The 23,875-nt window shown below is 40.1% G+C and overlaps 1 protein-coding gene across 7 annotated transcripts; it reads left to right on the plus strand.

The window, feature by feature from the left end:
- Positions 1 to 7,609: 7,609 nt before the first annotated feature.
- Positions 7,610 to 22,721, plus strand: sap130a (Sin3A-associated protein a). Of its 7 annotated transcripts, none has more exons than XM_026920392.3 (21): positions 7,610 to 7,724; positions 10,640 to 10,756; positions 11,497 to 11,759; positions 12,014 to 12,181; positions 12,286 to 12,409; positions 12,958 to 13,079; positions 13,450 to 13,574; positions 13,685 to 13,832; positions 14,114 to 14,204; positions 14,319 to 14,423; positions 14,688 to 14,829; positions 14,987 to 15,105; positions 15,392 to 15,676; positions 15,764 to 15,944; positions 16,820 to 16,918; positions 17,101 to 17,456; positions 17,845 to 18,099; positions 18,340 to 18,465; positions 19,906 to 20,009; positions 20,695 to 20,808; positions 21,384 to 22,721. In XM_026920392.3, exons 2-21 carry the CDS (start codon positions 10,654 to 10,656, stop codon positions 21,540 to 21,542), a joined length of 3,189 nt encoding a protein of 1,062 aa, XP_026776193.2. In that variant the 5' UTR covers positions 7,610 to 7,724; positions 10,640 to 10,653; the 3' UTR covers positions 21,543 to 22,721. The 7 variants fall into 7 exon arrangements, with proteins under 7 accessions (XP_026776193.2, XP_026776203.2, XP_026776214.2 ...); XM_026920402.3 differs by having other exon boundaries at positions 15,767 to 15,944; XM_026920413.3 differs by having other exon boundaries at positions 12,017 to 12,181.
- Positions 22,722 to 23,875: the final 1,154 nt, after the last annotated feature.

The following is a 23,875-nucleotide window of genomic DNA, read 5'->3' on the forward strand; positions in this document are numbered from 1 at the left end:
CCTTGTTGAAGATCCCATTCCAGATTTAGTCCCCGTTTGCTGCTATAAGAACCTCCACTCTTCTGGGAAGGCTTTCCATTAGATTTTGGAGCGTGGCTGTGGGGATTTGTGCTCATTCAGCCACAAGAGCATTAATGACGTCAAGCACTGATGTCCGTCGGTGTTCCAGCTCATCCCAAAAGTGTTCAGTGGGGTTGACTTTGTGCAGGCCACTCGAGCTCTTCCACTCTAACCTTGGCCAACCATGTCTTTATGGACCTCGCTTTGTGCACAGGGGCATTGTCATCCTGGAACAGATTTGGGCTAACTCTCTTAGTTCCACTGAAGGGAAATCTTAATGCTAGAGCATATAAAGACATTCTAGACAATTCTGTGCTTCCAACCTTGTGGTAACAATTTGGGGAAGAACCATATATGGCTGTGATGTCAGGTGTCCACAAACCTTTGGCCATATACTATAGTCGATAGATAGATAGATAGATAGATATGAGTACTGTATTGATCCCTGAGGGAAATTTTGTCACAGCAGCAATTACAGACATTACACCATTACACAAGACATTACAGACACCAAATACTAACAAGACACACTAATCTGTAAATCAATAAGTAGGGTAGATGCATACAGCATCATGTGGAATGAAGTGTCAAGGTAATAAAGTGCCAGTGAGTTATTAAATATGATAAAAACAGAACAATAAAGATAAGTGTAGACAATCTGAGGTAGGCAGATAATGAGCAAAGTGTAAATGTAGTCAAAGTATAAATGTAAACAATCTGAGTTAGGCAATCTCAGGTAGGCAGATAATGTGTATAAAAATTATGTTTTATATATATATAAATATATATATATATATATATATATATATATATATTATGTATAATATGTATAATAGGGCTATGTGGTCATAATACTGTATAATGCTATGTGGTCATAAGCCTGTACAGAGATTAGGGGCTGTACATTGGCACAGCAGGTTGTTTTGGTGCCTGATTCATCTGGACTATAAAACATCTACTGATAGGTTAGAAGGCTCATATGTGTAATGCAGCCTTCTGCCATTCCCATATCACAAAGGCCAGTAACAATATATCATGTAGCCTAAATATCTATATCAAGTAACCCATTCCAAGCCTTGTTTCTTTTTGAGACTTATTCATTTGCACCTTCTATTTTATGAGCACAGATATAAGCTGGTAAGGAATTTGGCTCTACACAGGAACGTTCCCTATGTCTCTTTCACAAGAGCTCTGTTAGAGCCACAGACTAACAGGTGAGCAAAGGCATGCTGCCACATATTTAGGGTTTGTGGTCACACTTTTTGCGTTTGGTAGCAGGGTAGGGTTGAGGGACAGAAGAGGCAGCTTTCATATAACATCAGTGCTATAGCTTTAAGACAGACCTGCAGACCTCATATGGACAAAGGTCTATGTGTGGAACAGAGGCATGAACGGTATGTGCACGTGCATTTTACTTGCAGGGTGAAGAACCTCACCAGACGCTGATGGATATTTATGTGTCTTCCAGCAAAGCACACCTTAAACTTCCTGAACCCCTTGAAGAATCTGAAATATTTTACAGCATGAAGCACAAAAGGCCATAAAGGTTACATTTCCATCATTGTTTATCTCATATGGAATGTTTTTTTCCCTGGTGAAGAGTACAACTTCTTCAGCTGTTGTATTTTCTCATTAATACTGAAAATAATGTGTTTAAATTCCAGGATGAGACCCCTTAGTTTCAGACAGAAATGTCTGGGTATCTTCAAAATCAGTTTATTGCATTAAAATGAAAATGTTCATTGCCTGAAAAGGTTTCCTTAAGTAACTTGAATGTCTGAGGATACAACCACTAGATTTACCTATAGACAACATTTTCTTTTGTTTAAACTATTATGCATAATATGTGAGTTTATTCCCAGAGTTTGTGTCCATTTTATCATGCATAGCCTATAGAACACATCCTCGAAATGATTGGTCCAAGAACCACTTAAAAAACTTTGGTGGGTCAGTGCCAGTGAGCCACATGCTCGTTTGTAATTATTTTTTCATTTAATTTCATTACTTGTTTTGAGGAAGAAAAGCTTTTAACAAGTATGTCCCCTAAATATTATGTGTGCTGAGTTGCTGCAGCATTGTGAATAGTCATGGAGAATTTTTAAGCAAAAAAAAAAAAATCCTGTCTTGTCCAACCAAGCAGAGAAAAACTCTAACAATTTAATGTTAGTATGTTGAGCATGGATGACACGGTGGTGCAGTGTGTAGCATTGCCACGTCAAAGCTCCAGGGTCCCTCGTTACGGTTCATGTGGAGTTTTGCATGTTATCCCTTGGTTTGCATGAGTTCGCCACTGGTTTTCCGGTTTCCTCCCACCATCCAAAGACATGCAGGTAGGCAGATTTCCCACAGGTGTGAATGAGTGTGTGAATGTGTGTGTGCATGGTGCACTAAGATGGACCGGGTGAATTTTTTTGCCTTGTATCCAGTGTTACTGGGATAGACTCAGTATCCACCATGATCCTGACCAGAATAAAGTGTTTACTGAAGATGAATGAATGAATATTTAGCATGATTCATTTTGAAATGAATTCTGATAATTGTGTGATTTGAACACTGGAACGCTGATTCAAAATATAGCCCACAACACACACATATTTCTATCTTAGCAGAGGCCTACTGCAAATTATTTTGGATAAAACATGCTAAACCCATGAGATTTTTTTTAACTTATGCCATGCATTCTTAGCAATAACTAAGCAGAAACAGAAAGACAGTTAAAGACAGAAAGAAAAAACACTGGTCACTTAAGCCATGCTAAAACTCAAGAAAATTCATTTTATGGTTGTTTTTTAAGTTGTGGAAAACATGAATATCCTGTTGCCTTTGGATAACATGCTGTAAACTCAGCAAAACCTCAAAGCACAGACAAAGCAGCTTCCAAAGCAGCGTCCTCCTCCTCTTTCCAATAATTCCAGGCCTCTATCTTGGAGCACCTGCACATTGATGTCTTGCTTTTATCAGTTACATCGACAGGACAGTGTCAGATCTTTAATCATTAGTGACATTCTGGTTTGATGATTTCTCCCAGTGCAGCTGCCAAGAATTCCAACATGCAGCAAAGCATTGCGCAAAAACACTTAATGTTCAGCAACACTCCCACTCTCAAGCCTGGAAAGTAATTCATTCATAGATAAATTGCCGTCTGCGAATGTAGGGCAAAGGAGAATTCCTGTAGGCAAATCTGGCATTCATCAAATCTGTCTTATTGCTCTGTTTTTTTCTACAGTCATACAGGTGAAGGTTGCCATTTTTTCAGAGTAAACACGGCAAAAGAGATGTCATGTTGATATGGAAGAAGGGTTAAAAAACACGACTTTTTTTTGTTCAGATAACTTATTTATTGGCTTAGAAATGCTCTTGACTTTCAGGAAAATCTGAGGTCATCCTTACTGAATTATATCTATCCATCACAACTGATCAAATTGTTAACAGCTTTATGGGCATACGATCATAAATTTATGATCACTTATCAGGTAACACCTTGCAAACATTGCTTGTTCTCTTCACAGTAAAGGACGCTTTTGGGAGTATTATTTGTCTGCTCCTTTGCAATCCAAATTATGCTGAGAGAAATAAGCTATTAAATGCATTATGGTAATGCTTGCACATGTAAACAGACACATTTTTTAAACAGGCATCAAAAAGCACCAATCCTTTACGATTTAATCATCTCTGTCTCTGATTTGGACTTGTGTTGCAAATAAACTGAACAAAGTAAGTGAACATCCAGCGCATGATTGTAATAAGGTGCTGATTTTTTTTTACGCTTAGGGTAAGAACTCTATGGCTGATTCAGATTTTGCCTCAGCACAAGTATCATGCAGAAGCACCTTTCTCAGGCGGGGAAGGGGAGGGGGAGGGGAGGGGGGTTGTGGATAACATACTCGTCCCTATAAATAACACACTGGTCCCCTGGAAAAATAGCTACAACTCCTAGGATCACACATCACCCTGGGGTTGCCAACTTGCTCTGATATCCAGATGATGTAATGGTCCCCAATGAAATGTTACAGCAACCTGATGCTAAAGCTCTGACATTGCTGTCAGGCCTCAGAGCCTTTTCAGGTCCAAAATTGTCTGTCATGCACCTGACATCACGGCCCCTCCACTCCCTCGGGGTTTCGAGCACATGCTGACTTTATCCTGACTCTCAACTGCGTACAGAGAAATAGATCTGATTTTCACCTGTAGCAGGACAACAGAAAGTTTGATACAATATGAGATGACCTAATGTTTTGACATTTCTAGTACTGAGTTGATGAAACACAAGCTGTTACAGACATGAAGTCATGAGGAGTGGTGAAAATAACAGCTTTCCTATTCATTATCATTATTATTATGTAATATCTGATGATTTTTTTATACATATGTCTTGATCAATCTACGGATAATGATGGCACAACAGTCAATTTTCCCCTGGGGATAAATAAAATTTTAATTGAACCCAAATCTTCTGTCTCCCAAGTCAGAATTTAGTTCAACATCCTACATTCTTGCTCAATCTCTACATTAACTTTAACATTAACATTAACCTAGTTCTCTAAAGCTGGGCAAAGTCTAGGGGGCTTGTACTTATCGTTTTCCATCCACTATGATTACGATTGAGGCAGACACACATTATTCTTACTAGAATGAAAGTTCTAAGGTACTAGATCTAGAAAGAGAAACGCTACTGTATTTGAGGGGAAATATAAGGGAATGCCTTGTGTAAATATTAGTGGAGGCCTCTGGAATGTGAGCTGGACTGGAGCGGGACAGGAAGCCCTGAAACATTTGCTCTCCTGATCCCAATTTCCATGGACGATCACCCTTAGAGATATTTTGAGAAATGGTTTGTTGCCGTGGGACCTGAAACACTTCAGGGTCAATATACAATAGCCTCAAATCACTGAACCTGGAGACTTGGTTATTTAGTGTTTATTATAGCAGTTACATGGGCATATCGGTCATTATTATAACTGTACGTGCACTCCTGCCACCTGATACACACGTGATACACGCTTCTACTGTTGTGCCTACTCTCGCCCTACAGAGCTGCCTGTTTTATCCTGATCCTCCACTTGGAGCTTTGTGCACTTGTAATGCACTTTCTTCTGTTATGGATGGTCCCACATGGATACTCTAAAGATTTGTACTTCCCAAAAACAGTTTATTGCCCAAGTTCAGTGGATAATCTCACCTGGATACTTTAGACATGTACCTAGGAAGTGCTGCTATAATCATAAAGACTGTCCTGTGCTCATCCCAGGACTCCTACTCATAATATGCTGAACATCCTTTCAGCACACATAACTCTGCTTTACTTTATGGTCTACATTTGTAGAATAGTAATGATGTTTAATCCCACTATTCAATGTCACCCTGAAGAGGATGGGTTCCTTTTGGAGTCTGATTCGTCTCAAGGTTTCTCTTTCTCATTAGAGATCTAAATCAAAAAGTTCTATATCAATAAAAAAAAATTATTAAGTTGAACTATTAATCAGGAGAAATGAAATAAAATTGTCCTAGCCCAAGCAGACAACGGCTTTCATTTCCTAATTTCAAGAATGCAGAACGAGACGAGAAACCAGTGTGTATTACACAGATACACATAGTGCCTTGGCTGTTCAGTTCCACAGGAACTACTCAGGCTTTGTGCCTGTTACAATGTGCTGAGGAATGTGGAAGTGTGTTATGGCAATCAAAAAATGGGAAACAATGTCACATGAGATAAAAAAGAGGAAGAACACCCTCCCTCAAGGATCACCAGATTAGAAGCAGTGAAGTCCAGCCTAAATCTTCATCTTAAGACTGTTTTTGTCACTTGTTTGAATGTAGCAGTTTGGACAGCACATTGTTCAACAGACAGTGGGTTACATGTTCTGTATAAATAATATTTACTTACTTACTTGCTTATATGTATGAAAGAATTTTGTACATAGCAAAAATTATATTTTAGGAAATAAAGGCGAGGGCACAGTGGCTTAGCGGTTAGCACTGCTGCCTCACACCTCCAGGGCTGGGGGTTTGATTCCCGCCTCCGTCCTGTGTGCGTGGAGTTTGCATGCTCTCCCTGTGCTTCCAGGGCTTCCTCCAAGTACTCTGGTTTCCTTCCCCAGTCCCAAGACATGCATTGTAGGCTGACTGGCATCTCTGCATTATCCGTAGTGTGTGTGATTGTGCCCTGCAATGGGTTGGCACCTCGTTCAGGGTGTCCCCTGCCTTGTGCCCCGAGTCCTCTGGGATAGGCTCCTGGTGACCCTGAGTAGGTAAGCAGTATGGAAAATGGATGGATGGAGGCAATGATATCTTGAATATAGATATATTCAACAAATATTTCTCCTTATTTTTTTAAACAAAAAAATAAGGAGAAATATATGTATGTATGTATGTATGTATGTTTAATGGACTGCTGCATAGTTTTGCACACTGAAGTGTAGTACTGATATATAAATAATAATATGAATAATAAAATATTATTTCACTGCTCCTAAATGCTGGTGCTAAGAGTTGCACAGGAACATTTAAGCTGACCTTTAATCTTACTCTTCCATCTAGTGGCACGAGTCAGGAAACGCTTTTTGAGTTATTGCTCACGTCTGCGTCGTTCATATCCCTGTTAGATTGAATCACAAAACATTCTCCCTTAGACATTTGGTTGTTTTTAAACTATATTATAAATGTGTGGAAGGCTTCAATACAAATAAAACACTATGGGGCATGCTGTTATAGGAAAATAATCAGTTCCAGGGTGGGAGAAATGCCTTTACATCCTTCTTAATGAATATGTCATGCTTTTATCCATTTATAGCTACATTTAATATTGTGGAATGTCTGCAAGACAAGTTCCTGTTTTCACTTATTTACTCACTGGCCTCACTTTCTCTCTCTCTCTCTCTTGATGTTAAAAAAAAAAATGCAGCTTGTCATGTTACTGAGATATCTGAGAGTGCATAGGCCTTTGTCCTGAGGACTTTCCTGTAGTGAAAAACTGACAGTTACAAAGCCCTGACACTGGAGACTCCTTCCATAAATGTTAAATAAGCATATCCTTACAGAATCAACAACTGTAAGATTTTTTTTGTTAAATAACGTTTTGTGAGCCTGTTTATTATTAGGTTATGGCCTTAGGTTATGCAGAGCGTACTGCTGTTACTGTTCAATAACTTATTGAAGGAGTGCATTAATACAAACCTGTGATCTGAATTACAGCCAATGCAATTGTCAGAGCTGTTGTTATAGAAAATTAAACAACTCCTTGTGACCAATCAGATTCGAGAATTCAGCAGAGCTATGCTATAAACATTGTTATTTTAGTCTGCTTTTGCGAAACACTGTATGGCCTTTAGCCTAACCATAATGAGCATGATCAAATCATGAGAATTATATAATTACTGCCCGCAGATGTATCATTAAAATAACTAATAATAAATAACACCTATCTGGCTTTCGTTTTTATTAGATAAAAAATATGAAACGGTGAGATTGTATTTGTAAATAATTGGAATAACTGATGAGACTATAGAGACTAAATATATTTGAGAAATAATAATATGTGAGACGGTGTGAGGGCAAAACTCGACTTTTATTGTGAAAAGTAGTTTTCTTTCGTCCATTTTGTCTCATGTTCATTGCTGCTACTTTCACCCTGTAGTTATGGAGCAGGACTAAATGACGGACTCACGGTAGCATTTTTATTAATACTTTGTGTTCTTCTCTTACTTATGATCTTTGTGGGAAATTACAGGGTTGTGTTGCAGGATATAAAAATGCTGACTGATATAAAATACATCACTATCAAACCCATATCACTGGCTGGAGCAATTAACGGTTAGCTAACTGTTAGCTAGCGAACAAGCTAGTGAGTTAGCCAACGTTAGATTACAGAATGTTTTATATAATAGTTCTGTATGCAACATATCTGCAATAAATATCTGATTTGTCCTGGTAGCTAGTTATATATCGCTTATTGGTTATGGTAGCGTTGTTTAGTAGCAGGTCGGCATTTAGCTAAGAGTGTTAGCTACTTAGCAGTTAGCATTGCTAGCCTGTTTAGTTCCGACGCTGCCTCTAACCTAGCTGTAAAGCTCGGGTATTTATTTTGCAGTTGTTGTTGTTGTTTTATTGACCTGCATGTAAATTGTTATTGCTGATATTGTACTCGCTGCTGTGGTTCAAAATGTAAAGCGCCGTGAAGCTGACCGGTGGCTAGCTCAATGATAGCTCGGAATTAGCTAGTGAGCTGCTCAGCTATAGATCGCGTTATTATTGCAGCTGGACTTTACTTCTTAAACAGAACAGAGCAATGTTAAGCACTGATAAATTGTGTTATCTTTTTTTGTGATATAATAACCCTTTGGTCATTTTGTTTATAGTTTTAGGGTAGCTAGTATGAGCTAGCTAGCTGGAAAGAAGCTGGAAAGTGGGTTGCAGTGCGGTGTTTACGCCTGCATGTGTTTGCAGATCATAAAAAAAAAAAAAAAAAAGCCCTGAAAGTGTAGACATGCAGGGATGTAGATGGCAGACTGCAGCTTTGTTTTCGTGCATGAAAGCAGCGTGCAGAGCTCAGCCAAGCCAGACACAGCCACAGGACGGGAAACACCGCGCTTCAGCGGGTCTCTATTCGCACTTTCACACCGATTAGTCCATCTGCTGGATCCGAGCCAGAGTGAGATCAGTACTTTCGGTTTGTTTGCTGTTTGGTTTGGTTTGGTTTATGGAGCTGTTGTTGTTGTTGTTTTCTCTCTGTTTTTTTTTTCTTCTTTGGTGCGCTTAGCTTTGGAGCGATAAGAGCACAATAATCACACTCAGCTGTGGACCAAAACAAGCTGGCGGTCCGGTTCTGATCGAACTGTAGTGCGATTCGGCTCTGAATCCATCCAAGTGCAGGAAGGAGGAAGGAGGAAGGAGGAAGGAGCATGCTGAATAGTTTGGGTTGCAAATGCGAGCTACCGAAAATAAAAATAAAAAAACCGCAGACTGAGCCAAAGGACAGAGCCATAGCACCTGCAGAAATGCCACGTGTTTCTGAAGCTTTATAAATAAACTCAGTGCTGCCAAAATCTTTTCAGAGCAAAGTGTCTAAAGCAGGCTCAGAAAGCTCTCGCGGTGACGTCACGGACTAATTTGCATTTTAGATTCTTTATTGTCATTGTACAGGGTACAGCGAAATGTGTGTCCCTCCTAATGATGCATAAAAATAAAATAAAAGGAGTAAGGGATAACATAAACATAAAAGGATATAAATATTAGCATAAATGATCAGATCTGTTCAGTTAAGATAGTGAAGCAGCTAAGATACTGCACTTAACATATTGCACATTTGAACAGTGTGATCCGGTAAGATTTATACATTTTAAATCTAACAATTAAAGTTAAAATAAAACTAAGATATAGCACATTTGTTGATACATACGTTGATGTATTCATCACGTACACATACACTGATGTATTCATCATGGTCATTGACATATCAAATTACAAATTAGGGTAGGTTTAGACTTATAATCTAATAAAATAGAATAGAGCTTTATCAGAATAGAAAATAATATAATTTATTTCATAAATAATTTAGGTCTTGTAGAAAGAAGTCTGCGAAAGGTGAGTAATCATGAAAGAAAGATTCGCTTTTATTACTTGTAAATATCACCAAGGAGAAAGTTTAAAACAAAGAAAGAAGAGGTACATCATAGGAACCAGTGGTGGTCAGTGACTGGTCATTGGGAATAACGCTGATCAGTGATTGGTCATTGGGAATAACGCTGATCAGTGATTGGTCATTGGGAATAACGCTGATCAGTAATTGGTCATTGGGAATAACGCTGATCAGTGATTGGTCATTGGGAATAACGCTGATCAGTGATTGGTCATTGGGAATAATGGGAATAAGCACAGCACAGGCATTACACACTAATGGTGAGTCGAGCAAACTTGCTGTCTCAGTTGGTACATCAGCAGCTGTGATGTGCACTGGAGAACCATATCGAGTTCAAGACAGTCACTTGTGATTAAACAGTCGCTAGATTTGTTGCTAGGCTCTTTTTTGAATTAAAGTTGCTAAAGGGATCTAAAACTCAACAAATGTAGCGACAAGGTCTCTAAGTTGGCAACACTGAATGGACTAATAGGTGTGAAAGAGCCCTCACTGTGACACAATTTAAGAATGTACCGATCCCATAATGGGTACCAGAACAGATTCAGTTTATTTCTTGATTTGATTGACTGACATATTTAATTCAGTGAATGTGTGTTGTGTTAACTGACACAGCACAGACCGTGCATGTTTACAGAGAACACAAATGGCTAAGCTTAGTAACTGAAATTGGTTACTCTTCTAACCCAGGTACCATGTGAATCAAGAGGTGGAGCTTAAAATAGTGCAGAAAATCAATTGACTACACAGTCACACAGGGTCTTTTATTACTCAACCTAATGCAGTGCATTGTTTGGATTTCATAAGTGTGCTAGATATTCTGAGTTAGACTTCCTGAACAGTGCACTGTATAGTGAATATGATGTAGTTTCAGACATAAAGAGAGCTCTGGTGTTGGGATCATCATAATTTGAAGTACTTCTCTTATTAGATCTTCTCTGTTTGTAGGTTGTTGAGGTAAAATGAGTTCTCAGCAGTTTCCCCGGGCGCCCTTGCCTCCTGCAGGAGTGGGACAGGGCCCCGCACCCACTGGCAACAGCACCCTCATTCCAGGAGGTCAACCAGGTAGATGCTCATCTCCAGTTCATTTGAGTTATAGTTTTAAATGTTTTGATTTGCTGCAGATGAATGGTTTAGTTACATGTAATTTACACACTCAGTCTGCTCTTGTGCACATTAACCCCCATGCTGCATCTGTGTGTTTCCTGCCATTAGTCTATTGAAATAAACTTTTCCTGAACACGTTGCTTGATGTCGGAATAAAACTTGCTTGTTGCTTGTTCTAAGAAAATATCATGTCATATTTTTTTCAAATTATATATGTCCAAAATGTCCAAAAGATTCCAAAGGTTTTTGGAATTAATCTTTTCTGTGGCTACATCTTGAATGCATTCTGTAATGTTACACCTTGTGTAGTGAATATATATGTGTGTATTTTATTATTTGATCTTTGTTGAGGGAGATGTAAATCTATAAATCTATATCTATAAATCTAAGTCCATAAATTTAAATTTTTTATTTATTTATTTTTGCTGGAAGGAATTTAAAACCTAGCTTGAGGCAGTATACAGTTATAGGCTAATATAAAACTAAATGCAATTTTTAAAGGAATTTTAAAGTTCTCTTATTTATTGTACTGTTTTGCTTGCTCTTGGCACTATATGTCGTTCTGCACATAGCTCTGTATTGCCTCCGGTGTTGCACCATGAGTACCAGGCGTTGCTGTTTCTTCCACTATTTAGATGCATATGGTAGGAATAACAAATTTGACTTTACTAAACTGTATTGTGCACTGACTTCTGTAGGAGGAGAAGAAGGCAGCAGAGAGGCAGACCACCCTCAGGACTCTCTCCCTAGTGGCAGTGTGGCTGGGGCGGCTTTGCAGTTCCGTGACGATAAGCAGGAGACTGTGGTGGTTAGGCCCTATCCTCAAGTGCAGACTTTGAGCCAGGCACCAGCTTTGGCACAGCACCTGTCAATCCAGCCGAACCCCACAGTCACTGTAGCTGCACCGCCAGGTCATCTGGCCCCGGGCCAGCAGCCTGCCTTCACTGACGGAGCAGTCAAGGTACCAGTAGCTCATGTTAAATAGCCTGTTCTTTGGACTGTTAGGCTTCGTAACCAGTTCTTGGTAGCAAGTACCTAAGTGGCGTAGAAAGAATGTGGTGAGAATGGTGCACTGAATAAAGCACATCTGTTTTGAATATTATCTAAGCACATTCAAGCAGTAACATTTAAAGTTTATTTTAGAATAGTAATAGTAAATCAAGCAACTGTATTGGAAAACTTCAATAGATTTTTTTTTTTGCTTGTTTCCTCCAGCAGGCTGGCCTAAAGTCTGCTATGCCCAGTCGACTTATTGCCCCAGCTCCAGCTGCTAGTCAAGGGCACCTTTCCGGCCCAGCAAAGGTGCCTGGTCATATTACTGTTACCCTGGAAAGCAGTATGGCTCCAGCCTCCATCCCTGTGGCAACCATCAGCGGTCAGCAGGTAGGCCCAATACACTCGGGTTGTTCACCTCAGGGAAATTTCTACTTGCTCAATGTCCTGAAAGTGGAGATTGTGGAAAATGTTCTTATTTTGCTTTTTTGCAGGGACAGAGTAATCTGCACCACCTGATGGCAACCAACCTGCAGATCATCAGGGGCAGCACACCTGCACTCCAGATCGGCTCTCCTACTGCTCCCCCTCACACATTCACCTCCCACCTGCCCAGAGGTCAGCTCAAATATTGTTACATCCCAAATGTGCTGTTGTATGTCAGTGTGTACATGTACAAAATATGATAATTAAAAAAAAACAAAACAGATTTTGGTAATAATTTGATCAAAGCATTTGCATGGATTTAAGTCTAAACCTCTGGGTCTAAAAACTGGGTCTAAATGAGTCACTCAGTGATTTGATTTCTTTTATAAGGACTAATACAAGTAAAATAAATAATAAAAATAAATAAAAAGCTACTAGTTTTATTACAGTATGAAGTAGTGAGGGTGGAAGCTTTTCTAATTTTTAAGTAGCTTGGAAGTAAAACTGTTTTATTGACAGAGAGGCTGAGTAAATGCTAAATTTTATTCTCTTAATTGACACAACCTATATTTTTATTGTCAGTAAGTTGGAAGTGACTGAAGGTTACTGGCTGCCAATTAATCGGTTTTCCAGTCACTTGAAGACATGTTTCACTGAATAAACGAGCATTTTGCAGTACGTTGATGGTTCTGTGATTGTTCAGCTGTGACTGTGGTGCAATTTTAAACCTGGATTTTCAGGTGCAGCTGCTGCAGCTGTGATGTCGAGCACTAAGGGCCCTACAGTTCTGAGACCCGCGTGTGGAGCGAATGCAGCACCGGCTCAACCTGCAGCCGTACAGCACATCATCCATTCCATTCCGGTACACTTCCTGCTCAGAGCTGTATCAGCACACTCACTTTCTTCTCTTAAATATTAGTCTGCTTTTGTTCTTCCCAGTTTTTTAAACAATTGTTTTTCTTCTCTCTAGTTACTCATGTTTACTTATGATTTATGTGTAGTGTTCCTATTCAGTGGCTACAGTTACATGCATCATGCATAATTATTAAACAGATTATCCACAACTCACTTGAATTGGCCTTAATCAGTATACTCTATTTTGATTTATGTGTAGGCCTAAATATTTTGGCTGATTGAACAAGTCAGCTGGATTAATAATGCATTATTGGGCTGCTTGTAAATATGTAATGTAATATAAGCATTGTAATTTTACAACTGCAAATTTTTTACAGTCTCGACCTGCAGCCACCACCTCCACCGCTGTACTGCCCACCGTGGTTGCCCCCATTTCAACAGCCAGAACCCAATCTCCTGTTATCAGCCCTCCAGTTACTCACACTGCAGAGATAGTGCATGGGTTAGTTATTATGTAGTCCTCTTCTGCTTTTCACAGCTAAATGCATTAGGTAATTTAAGCCGAAGTAGTATTGGCCATAACATTGTAGTGAAATATTGTTGCTTTTTCAGGCGTCCGGGGCTTACAGTCCACCCTCCTAGTGCCACCATCAGTATCCAGAGGCCTTCAACACAGAGAGATACAGGCGCACGCATCACACTGCCTTCCCATCCAGCCATGGGAGCTCAAAAAGCCCAGCCTGCACACACCATGACCCAGGTAAGGCTCCTTTTTAACACCAGATCAGTCGACATGATCATAACCAGCTTGTTCAAACAGCCATACTTGTTTGAATATAAACACAGTATTTGATTGATATACTGTATTTTAACAGATATGATGTACAGAGAACCTCTTAAAAGTAATGCATTAAAAAAGCAGTATAAAATGTTTTGTTTGAAAATGCATATACACAAGGAGGTTTCAGGCTAAAAACTGTTAACTGAATTATTATTTTTTTTATTATAAGGACTCTAATGTGAGTACATTCTTGTCTCTAGAAGCCTATTTTCAGCACTGTGACTCCTGTTGCTGCGGCGACTGTTGCACCCATCTTAGCTACCAATACTGTCCCATCAACTACCACAACAGGTACAGAGTTCAAATTTTCTTTTAGTCTATTTCCCAATGAACAAAGATTCACTTCTCTCCATGTGTGTATATGTCTGTGAGACAGTGATTCTGAATCCATCCTATGTTCCAAAGGTTCTGCACCTCACACCCAGATGAGCAGCAGTACAATAGTTTCCATGACGATGGCTTCCCACTCTTCGCATGCCACGGCTGTAACCAGCTCTGCCATTCCTGTTGGTAAGCACCAAGCACTTATTTGCTTATCAGGTTTATTACTGTTTATTTCTTTTTGGAGCATCCTGTCAGCTGAATTTTCCACTTTGTTCCACTTAAATCTGTAACGTCTTGGTCCTGCTTGTGACCTCTACCAACAAGTTTCTGTCTTTTAAAAAAAGGTTATCTGCTCTGTAGTGCAGATAACCTTCAAAACAATGAAGCGTTCAAATGCCAGGTGTTGACAAAACTTTGCTAGATCTGCTCATGACCTGTGTTTTGGTGCAGCTAAAGTGGTTCCTCAGCCGATTACCCACACTTCCCCTCGGATCCAACCTGAATATTCTGGGGAGAGAACAAACCTGATCCCCATCTCTGGCCACCGCTCGTCCCCGAATCCTGTCACTATGGAGGCCCGCAGTGACAATAGGTGACTTCTGATCCTTAACATAAAAAATTATTTGTAAGATCAAGTGCTTGTTAATTAATTAGGTATTTGAAAAATCATAAATAAGAAAGTGTCTACCACACAACCTGTTTTATACACATGCTGATCTCTCTCTCTCTCTCTCTGTGTTTGCATATAGACCCACTGTGCCTGTCCAGTTCCAGTACTTTTTACCCACAAACCCACCATACGCCTATCCGCTCGCACATACCTATACACCGATCACTAGCTCTGTTTCCACCATCCGACCCTATCCAGGTAAACATAGTAACTCAGGGCACAGTGTGTGTTTGTGAAATAAGGCTATATGTATGACTCTGTTGCTGTCATATGTGGTAATAGTTCATAGAATAGCTATATTCACTTTGCTTTTAACTTTGTAGTTGTACATGATTGTACGTGCTTTGGTATATTTTTAGCTTTCTGATTTGGAATTCATGCTTTATCCAAGCAGAGATCTAGAGACTACAAAAATCATATTTTCATTCATTCATTCATTCATTCATTTGTTCATTTATTTATTTATTGTATCTCTTTTGTCTAGTCACAGCACAGGCTCCAAGCTCTGCGATTCCTGCTCAGGCTGGTGTGGGCGTGGCCACCACTGTGCATTTAAACCCAATGCAGCTGATGACTGTGGATCGCATCGGCCTGCAGTCAGCTCAAATCAGTACTCAGAATATCCAGCCAGCTTCCATGGCTGCCCAGGGCATTCAGCCTACACAAATCGGAGTACAGGGCCTGCATGCCACTGCACCAATCAGTACACAGGGAATTCAGCAGGCACCAGTTGCCACACAACAGCCACAGCCAGAGGCAAAACCATCGGGTAATAATGAATAAATAAACAATTTTTCCTGAATTTTCAGAAGTTCGAGTTTTACATTGTTGAAATAAATTGCTCTTTTTTGTTTAGCAGGTGTAGTTCTGGCTGAGAGCACTGGATTTGTGACCAACCCAATTGGCAGTACATTCAGCGCTACGCAGCCTGTCACCACTGTAGTTCAGACGCACCCCCAGGGGACGAGCACAGGCGCACCCACACTAGTCTCTTCACCCAGACCCAGCATCCTCCGCAAGAAACCTGTGAATGAGGGGTAAGTGGGCCGTGCTCAAATCAGTTGGATCTTGTGAGCAGAAACATGACCTTTATTATCAATTTCACTCTATTTGATACCAAACGTTTCGTTTTCAAGTGAGTATTAGACAGCCATAAGTAGACGAATACCTGAGCTGGCTCAGTGTTAAAGTCCCAAAATCTAAATCAGAATTGCATTCTCACTGGCTCAGTATTGGTCTTATGGGCACACAATATGCTTTACAAAGTAGTGCAGTGTCTACAGAGTTTACGCAGAGTTTCCCAGAATTCCTCCCTTTTTGTAAATTAGGTGTAGCTAGTGTTAAGCTTTTCCCTCACAAAATCACGTGGTAAACCCGATGTTTTCCAAAACTGCATTTCCACTTGAATGGTCTCTTTTGAGTCTAGCATAGCAGATAGCCTACTATAATAATATAATTTGGTAGGTTTGCATATGTAGGTTTTATCAGTCCTGATTATTTTTCCTACTTTTATCATTGTTTAGTTCTGCCTGAGTGTCAGAACATCCTGGGAGTCTTGGACAACGGGATGTCAATTAAACATGTTCATTAGAATGTTAGGCCGCACCCTGACAGTAGTCTGATTGGTTCGAATTGTGGCTTCAACTGATTGTTGAGAAAGGTTTCATCATATTGGATCTTGGGCATCATACAAACATTTATAAGACTTTCTATTGTTTTTCCCATGACTTACATACAATCCCCTGAACCTGCTCAAATGCTGGTGTATTTCACTGTGGGATACACTAAAGCAGCTAGCAGAGGTATATGCGGCAGGGTGTATGTGATTGAGACAACTTATGATGTGAGTAAAGTTTTGGGATGTGTTTCTGGGATGGAGTGTTAGTCTGGTCTTTTTGGGGTGTATTTCCAGGGCTGTGCGTAAAACTTTGATCCAAGCGCAGCCGAGCGAGCCTAGTTCTGCAAGAGTGGATAGTGGCGTGCGATTGGCTGGATCCCCACGACCAGCGGGGTAAGCGCAGACTGACCCTCCTTCATCTAGATTAATGTGAAAGGACACCGGCCTAATTATTGTTGCCAAAAGTTGTTGTCTTCATTTTCCTGTGTATGATGCTCTTAGAGCCCTTGAATGGTCGTACAGGTGATAAAATTAAAAGTCTACATTTAATATAATTCTTTTCTTTGTGTGGTTAGAGTGAAGCCCAAACCTGACATTCACGTCGCCATGACGCCTCCGGTGATGGCCACTGTGGAGGCCCTGCCCACTCATGGTGGAGAACAGCAGCCCCTCTCAGCTCCAGCTCAGCACCTATCACAGGCCATTCCTGCTCTTCTGGCCCCACCTATTCCCCCACCTCCCTCTCAGCCTGCAGCAGTTCTGTCTGCCCTCCCTGCAGCCATGGCCGTAACGCCTCCTGTTCCTGCCTCTATGGCTAATGCCGTCTCCTCCCCCACTCAGCCAGCAGCCAGTAGCACAGCAGCACTTAGCTCTGCCCTTCCGGAGATCAAAGTAAAGCAGGAGGCGGAGTCTATGGACACATCACAGCCAGGTCAATAGACTTACCTTTTTGTCTGTCTCACTGTTTGGAATGGTATCTCAATATGCTTCTCATTCATGTTTTATCATTATAATAGTAATAAAATCACATCTATAAAGTGCTGTTCATGCATTACAGTTCACGATATCAGAGAATCTGTCTAAGAAGTCATAAAATGAATAGAAAGCTAGCTTTAAATTTTCCTCCCCTGTTTTGACCAGTTTCAAGTCTGGGTAATTTTGTGTATAGGTACAGTATGTGTATTTAAGTTACTGAAAAGCCCTCTGCAATACAATATTATCATCATTACTGTACATGCCTAGTAAATTGAACCAATAACATCATTAAAAAAGAAAGATAAAATTGTATTTATATAATCAGTACACTAATTTTCTTGCAGCTCTTTCCATCCCCTCATCGACAGCCCCAGCCTCCGTCTTCTCCTCTCAGGCCTCAGGCCTCACAGTGCCCCCTCAGCCTGGAGATCTTCTGCCTGGCGCCTCCCCACGGAAGAAACCACGCAAACAGCAGCACGTTATCTCCAACGAGGAGGGTGAGATGATGGATACCAACAGCACAGACGAAGAGCGGGCTAGCAGCAGAACTCCAGGGAGCAAAGCAGAGAGACCAGAGTCACCTCCCAGGGAATATGTGGGTGAGTAGCTTTCCCTGGACCAAAGGCCACAGAGTGCTCATAAAGGAACATCTTTTTCTTTATAATGCCGAATTCCCTAGAACCTGACCTAGTTGTCTGTTTAAGTGATTTAGTCGTCTATAAGAATGATTGAGGTTTTACCCTTAGATGATTTTTTTTTCTCTGTTATACTTATCGTGTATGCACACTTATCATATGCAGAGTTAGAGATTCTGACCTTTTGTTTAATGTGTCTTCCAGATGAAGAGGGTGTACGGTATGTGCCTGTGCGCCCCAGACCTCCAATCACGCTCCTGCGTCATTACAGAAACCCCTGGAAAGCTGCATACCATCACTTCCAGAGATACAGCGACATGCGTGTTAAAGGTTAGTGGTAATGCTGTTGCCTACATATTGCTCTCTTGATAAAACCGACTTACACCTGTGCAATTTACACATGATTTTGCTGTCTCCAACACTTCTGTGAATCATTGCTAAAGCATGTGAATTGAATGGTAAAATTTAATTGGAGATCATATAGTATGAGCAGTGCTACAGTCTGATGTCTGTGTCTTTGATATCATCAGTGTGGTGTGCCTGCTCAGTAACCATAATTAATAAAGCAGTAGTAACCAGCTTGTGTCAACAGTTTAAATCCAATCCAGGCAAACTAGACTTTCACTAAGGGGAAAAAAAAAAAGATCCCAAAAACACCCATGTAATGAAACTGGCACTAACTGAACGGTAACAACAGCTTCCTCCATGTCTGTATTACTTTACCTTTTCTTTACTTTTAAAGTTTCATTACAGAAAACTCTGCAAAATAAGCCCTGTCAGCTTGACACCATTTTAAGGCTGAGGTGAAAAGTGGCATGAGTAGCATTTAACTTTCATGAATCATGAGGAGTCATACATTGTGAGCACCTTTGTGATGGGATTTTTTTCATCGTCGTGTCGAGATCAAGTGGTACAGTGTGAGCAGTAGTCAGATGACAAGACTACACTTGTTGTATAGTGTACGACCAAATCAGATACAATAGGGTCAAAGCATATATTGTGTGTATGTGTGTGTATGTGCAGTAGAAAGCCTTGGCCAGTTAATAAAAACATTTTTTCCACATTTTGGTGAAATATATTTGTTTTCATAAAGTAGACGTGAAAAGCCCCATTATGGCTGTTTGCTGGAATTCATCTGCAGTGGCATCCAACAGATTTTCCCGGACTGCCACACAAATAAATATTTTTGTAACTCTTTAACAATGATAGTCACAAAGCAGCTGTACAGAACATAAAGAAGTATCTAACACTAGTGATCATGTGAAATGTAGTACCAATGCTGCGTGTTTGACTCTGCCATGCCACGTGCCTTATGGACGTGACTGACAGCCACAGTGTACTGTGTCAGTGCACACACTCGACTGTCTGTTACACTGTATTGTGCTTTCTGTTCCAGTGACGATTTGGACATCATGTTCTGGTCACAAAATGTCACTTGTCTTCTTGAAAACAGGATGTATCTCTACATTCTATATAAATCATAATTTGCTATCATAATGCAGTATACTATTATAAAATTTCAGCATGTTAGGTATTTACAGAACAGTTTCTGGGAATTCACAAAAATTCACATTACCTGTCTTTAACGAGTGTTTTATTCTCAAATGCACCCTTTTCTAGTTTCCTGTCCTGTCTGTAAACCCATTTTAATAGTAACTTCATCTTTTCAAAAATAATAAAATAAAAGCATGATACAGCTTCATATACTTCATATGCTTTTCATATTTTGCTTTGGCCTTTATAATACTTGTTTCTTGCTACCTTTTGCAGAGGAGAAAAAGAATTCTCTCCAAGACATGGCCAATCAGAGGGGAGTTGCGTGCCGTGCCCAGGGTTGGAAGGTGCACTTGTGTGCTGCGCAGCTTAAGCAGTTGGTGAGTCACCTTAAACATGCTCACAGTTTTTCTGCCTAAAATGGTTTTTGACATCTTTAGGCAGACTGACTGTTTTTACCAGTGCATTTGTTAAACTGGCTCCCTGCAGAAAGATAGCCAAGGCAGGATTCAAAGGAAAAAATAATTCCGTGTAATTTTGCTGAAACATATTTTATGGTTTCATAAATTTGACAAGTCAAAGTAAGTTACAGGCAGATGAAACACATTTTGGTCAAAACCCCTGAATTCAGGGGTTTTTCCCAAACTGCCAAATAATTTGGAAGCATTTGCATTAATGCAGTTCAGGTTCTATATAACCTTCAGGAGCAGGCTTAGTACAAGAGTGTAAAAGAAAAAGCTTTAGATACTCACAGCTTACAGCCGAAATGACAACTACATCACAGAGCAATTAACACAGAATGCTTAAATGCACAGAACAGCAGGAGCAGCATAACACCCAAGTAGACAACAGAAGTGTAGTAAATTAAAGTGTACATGTATTTGTAAATCATCATTAGAAATAGTGTAATGATTGTGAAGCAGAATATAAAATAAGTAGATATGGAACCTTCTGGAAGTACAGTGCTGAACAATAAAGGAAAGTACAGAGAAATGTTACCAGGTCGTCTTGGCATTTCCCTTGCTTACATTTGTTCGATAGTTATTTATCCTTGTGTGACTATAGACAAGCCTAGAGCATGACGTGTACAGCCGCCTCACCACACTGCAGGAGGGACTCATCCCGAAGAAGAGAGCAGGAGCTGATGATGACTTGCACCGCATCAACGAGCTCATCCAGGTCAGTACAAGAAGTGAAACATCATTAAACAACTATCCACTGTTTCATTACCAGACTGGATATTGTTCCATATCAGCCCAAAGGAAGTGAATCACGTGAAGTAAATAGTGTTGGACTTGACCCAAAGAGATCCAAAGCTAAAAGCAAAATGGAGCAGTTTTAGGTTCGGTTATAATCCCACTATCTGATGTCACACAGAAGTAAGGTTTCTACCTCATTATCATCCACTCTAACTCCATGAGCACTGAGATACACACCTTTGCGTGCTGACAATTCATGGCACCTTGTGCTCATTTTTAATGACCATTCCTGCTGATACTGCTTTCTGAACTCAGTTTGGCCATCCTGACCCTGTCTATTAACCATACTCTTTCAATGCCATAATTAGTGCTTTTCAAGCTCATGAACAGGAGGAGGAAACACTCTTTGTCCACCTGGTGTCAGTAACTGTACAACAGAGGAGACTCGTGGGTGGGAATTGGGATATTGCATGTGACTCAGTTTGTGTTCACTAGTTGAACACAGGTATTCATTATATGTGATTATATTTGTCTGTCTGTGTGAATTGTCTCTAGGGTAACATGCAGCGCTGTAAGCTAGTGATGGATCAGGTGACTGAGGCAAGAGACACCATGATGAAAGTTCTGGACCATAAAGATAGAGTCCTCAAGTTACTCAACAAAAACGGCACAGTCAAGAAGAGCTCCAAGTTAAAGCGCAAAGAGCGGACCTAGACAAGATGGGAGCAATCTCTCTCCTATATCTCTCTCTTTTTATCTCTGTTTATGCACCTGTAAGGTCAAATGAAAATATTTTGGTTCAGTGTTTGGACCATGTCATGGTTTTTCAGGTTGCTGTGCACAATCACACATATGATCTAAATATATGTCACCCCATCTATATTAGTCTGAGCAGAGAAAGCAGGTTGTAAACCCTCTGCATCCCTGGAACCTCTGTCTGTCCCAACCAGTCAAACTACACAGGAACTGCTGCTTATTGAGGATTTGTGTTTCCTTAGGTCTGGATTAAACGGCCCAGTTACCCCAACTAACATTTTTGTTTCATTTTCCCCCCAAGGATACTCTTAGTTTAGTGTTTTAAAATGAACATTAAGTTGCCTTACATTTTCTTTTTTGTCATAGTAGAGTTGTTATAGTGTTGGTCATAGAGAGCTTTAGAAACTCGCACATGCTTGGTGGAGATTTTCTCCGTCATGTCATGAAGTGAAAATCATGACTCCTAGACTATGTACCTCTTAATTTAAATTTTTACTAAGCCGACTGAAGGAAAGTGTGTACAGGTATAAAGCTTGGTATGCAGCACACACAAACACACTAGAGCACAGTGTGTATACAATCCAAGTTTCAGTGCCTTCTGTCATGAGTGTAGCTGTGGAATTTGTCTGTGTTTGCATTCAACACACTCAAGGAAGCATTTTCAGATCAGTTCTAAAAAATCCCCCAAATTTCATATTTGGCAGTATATTTCTGCCTCACTGTCCCCCATTTGTGAGCATCTATTCTATACTTTGTTTATCTTAGAGTAAGTGGATGCGCCAATGAGATCTGAAATGCTGAAGAGCAGTTGAGGACGGCACATAGAGGTCGAGTATGTACTTGAAAGAAACAGAATAATTGTGTAATAAGAATGTGTGGATTATTTTACATTTTCAACCTCAGAAGAAGATAGTTGTATAAATACGATTGACTTGCTGTTTACTGTAAGTCTGTTTTTGTGTTTGATAAGACTGTTTTTGTGCCCTGTTAATGTGGCTCTTCTTTTACAGATATAAAGTGAATGTTGTGGTTATAACTTAGTTTAAGGAATAATTTTGACTCTTTTGTACATTTTGTTTTTCTCTTTTGTTATCTGTATACTATGTGCTATCGCAGTAAAAGAAACTGTATGTAAAATTCTAGCTGTGTAATGTTTTTAATTTTTGGTAAGCTTGCTTTAATGCTACTTTTCCAGAATGCCTGTCTACAGGAAGGCCTGTCTACATTTTTTCACTTTTTGCAATTCAGAATATTCTCACTATATAAGGGCTATGGATAATCCCAAAATATGAGTAGTTCAGCACTCTTCTCTTATTCTGTAGGTGTTTTTTAAAAAAAGTGCAGGTCATCAGGTTTACTCAGATCTTAGTCTTAGAACTGTACTGACTCAGCTATGGAGATGCAGTGTGGCCAGGAGGAGGAAGAGGTACAGGTATGAATGTGTCATTTTAACAGCCTTTTGTTATAGGCAGTAGGGAGCCTTGAGCAAGCTTCATTTGTCAAGGATGCTACATTATATATGGCCGAAAGTTTGTGGACACCTGACCATCACGCCCATAAATGTGGGTCTTCCCCAAGCTGTTGCCACAAAGCTGGAAGCACACAATTCTATAGGACCCTATAAGAAACAAGGGGCCCAAACCTGATCCAGCCCCTGTTCAGAAAGCAAGCTCTATAAAGGCATGGTTTGCCATGGTTGGAGTAGAAGAACTTGAGAGCCCAGACCTCAACCCCACCGAAAACCTTTGGGATGAACTGGATCACCGACTGCACTCCAGGCATCCTCATCTGACATCAGTGCCTGACATGACTAATGTTCTTGTGGCTGAATGAGCACAAATCCCCACAGCCACACTCCAAAATCTAGTGGAAAGCCTTCCCAGAAGAGTGGAGGTTATTATAACAGCAAAGGGGGAGTAAATCTGGCATGGGATGTTCAACAAACACACTTGAATGTTATAGTTAGATGTCCACAAACCTTTGGCCATATAGTGTATATTCTTAGGCATGTGACTGCAGTATAAAATAAGCTTTTATTTCACCTGTTAATTATCCTATTCTATGCATTATTCTACTATTCTACTCAATTAATGTCAAGGAAACCTCAAGAAACCAAGTAGATTTACATTACATTTACATTTATGGCATTTGGCAGATGCCCTTATTTGTGTAGCACTTATGAAATTCTGTTGTGTCCTCTCACAGCCTTCATACAGCTAAGTGTAAAAGTTTACATTCCTGTAGTACAGATTGAGAAGACCGGGAAAAAAGAAATTATTAACAAGAAATGT

This window comes from Pangasianodon hypophthalmus, chromosome 2, assembly GCF_027358585.1.
Source record: "Pangasianodon hypophthalmus isolate fPanHyp1 chromosome 2, fPanHyp1.pri, whole genome shotgun sequence".
Lineage (NCBI taxonomy): Eukaryota > Metazoa > Chordata > Actinopteri > Siluriformes > Pangasiidae > Pangasianodon > Pangasianodon hypophthalmus.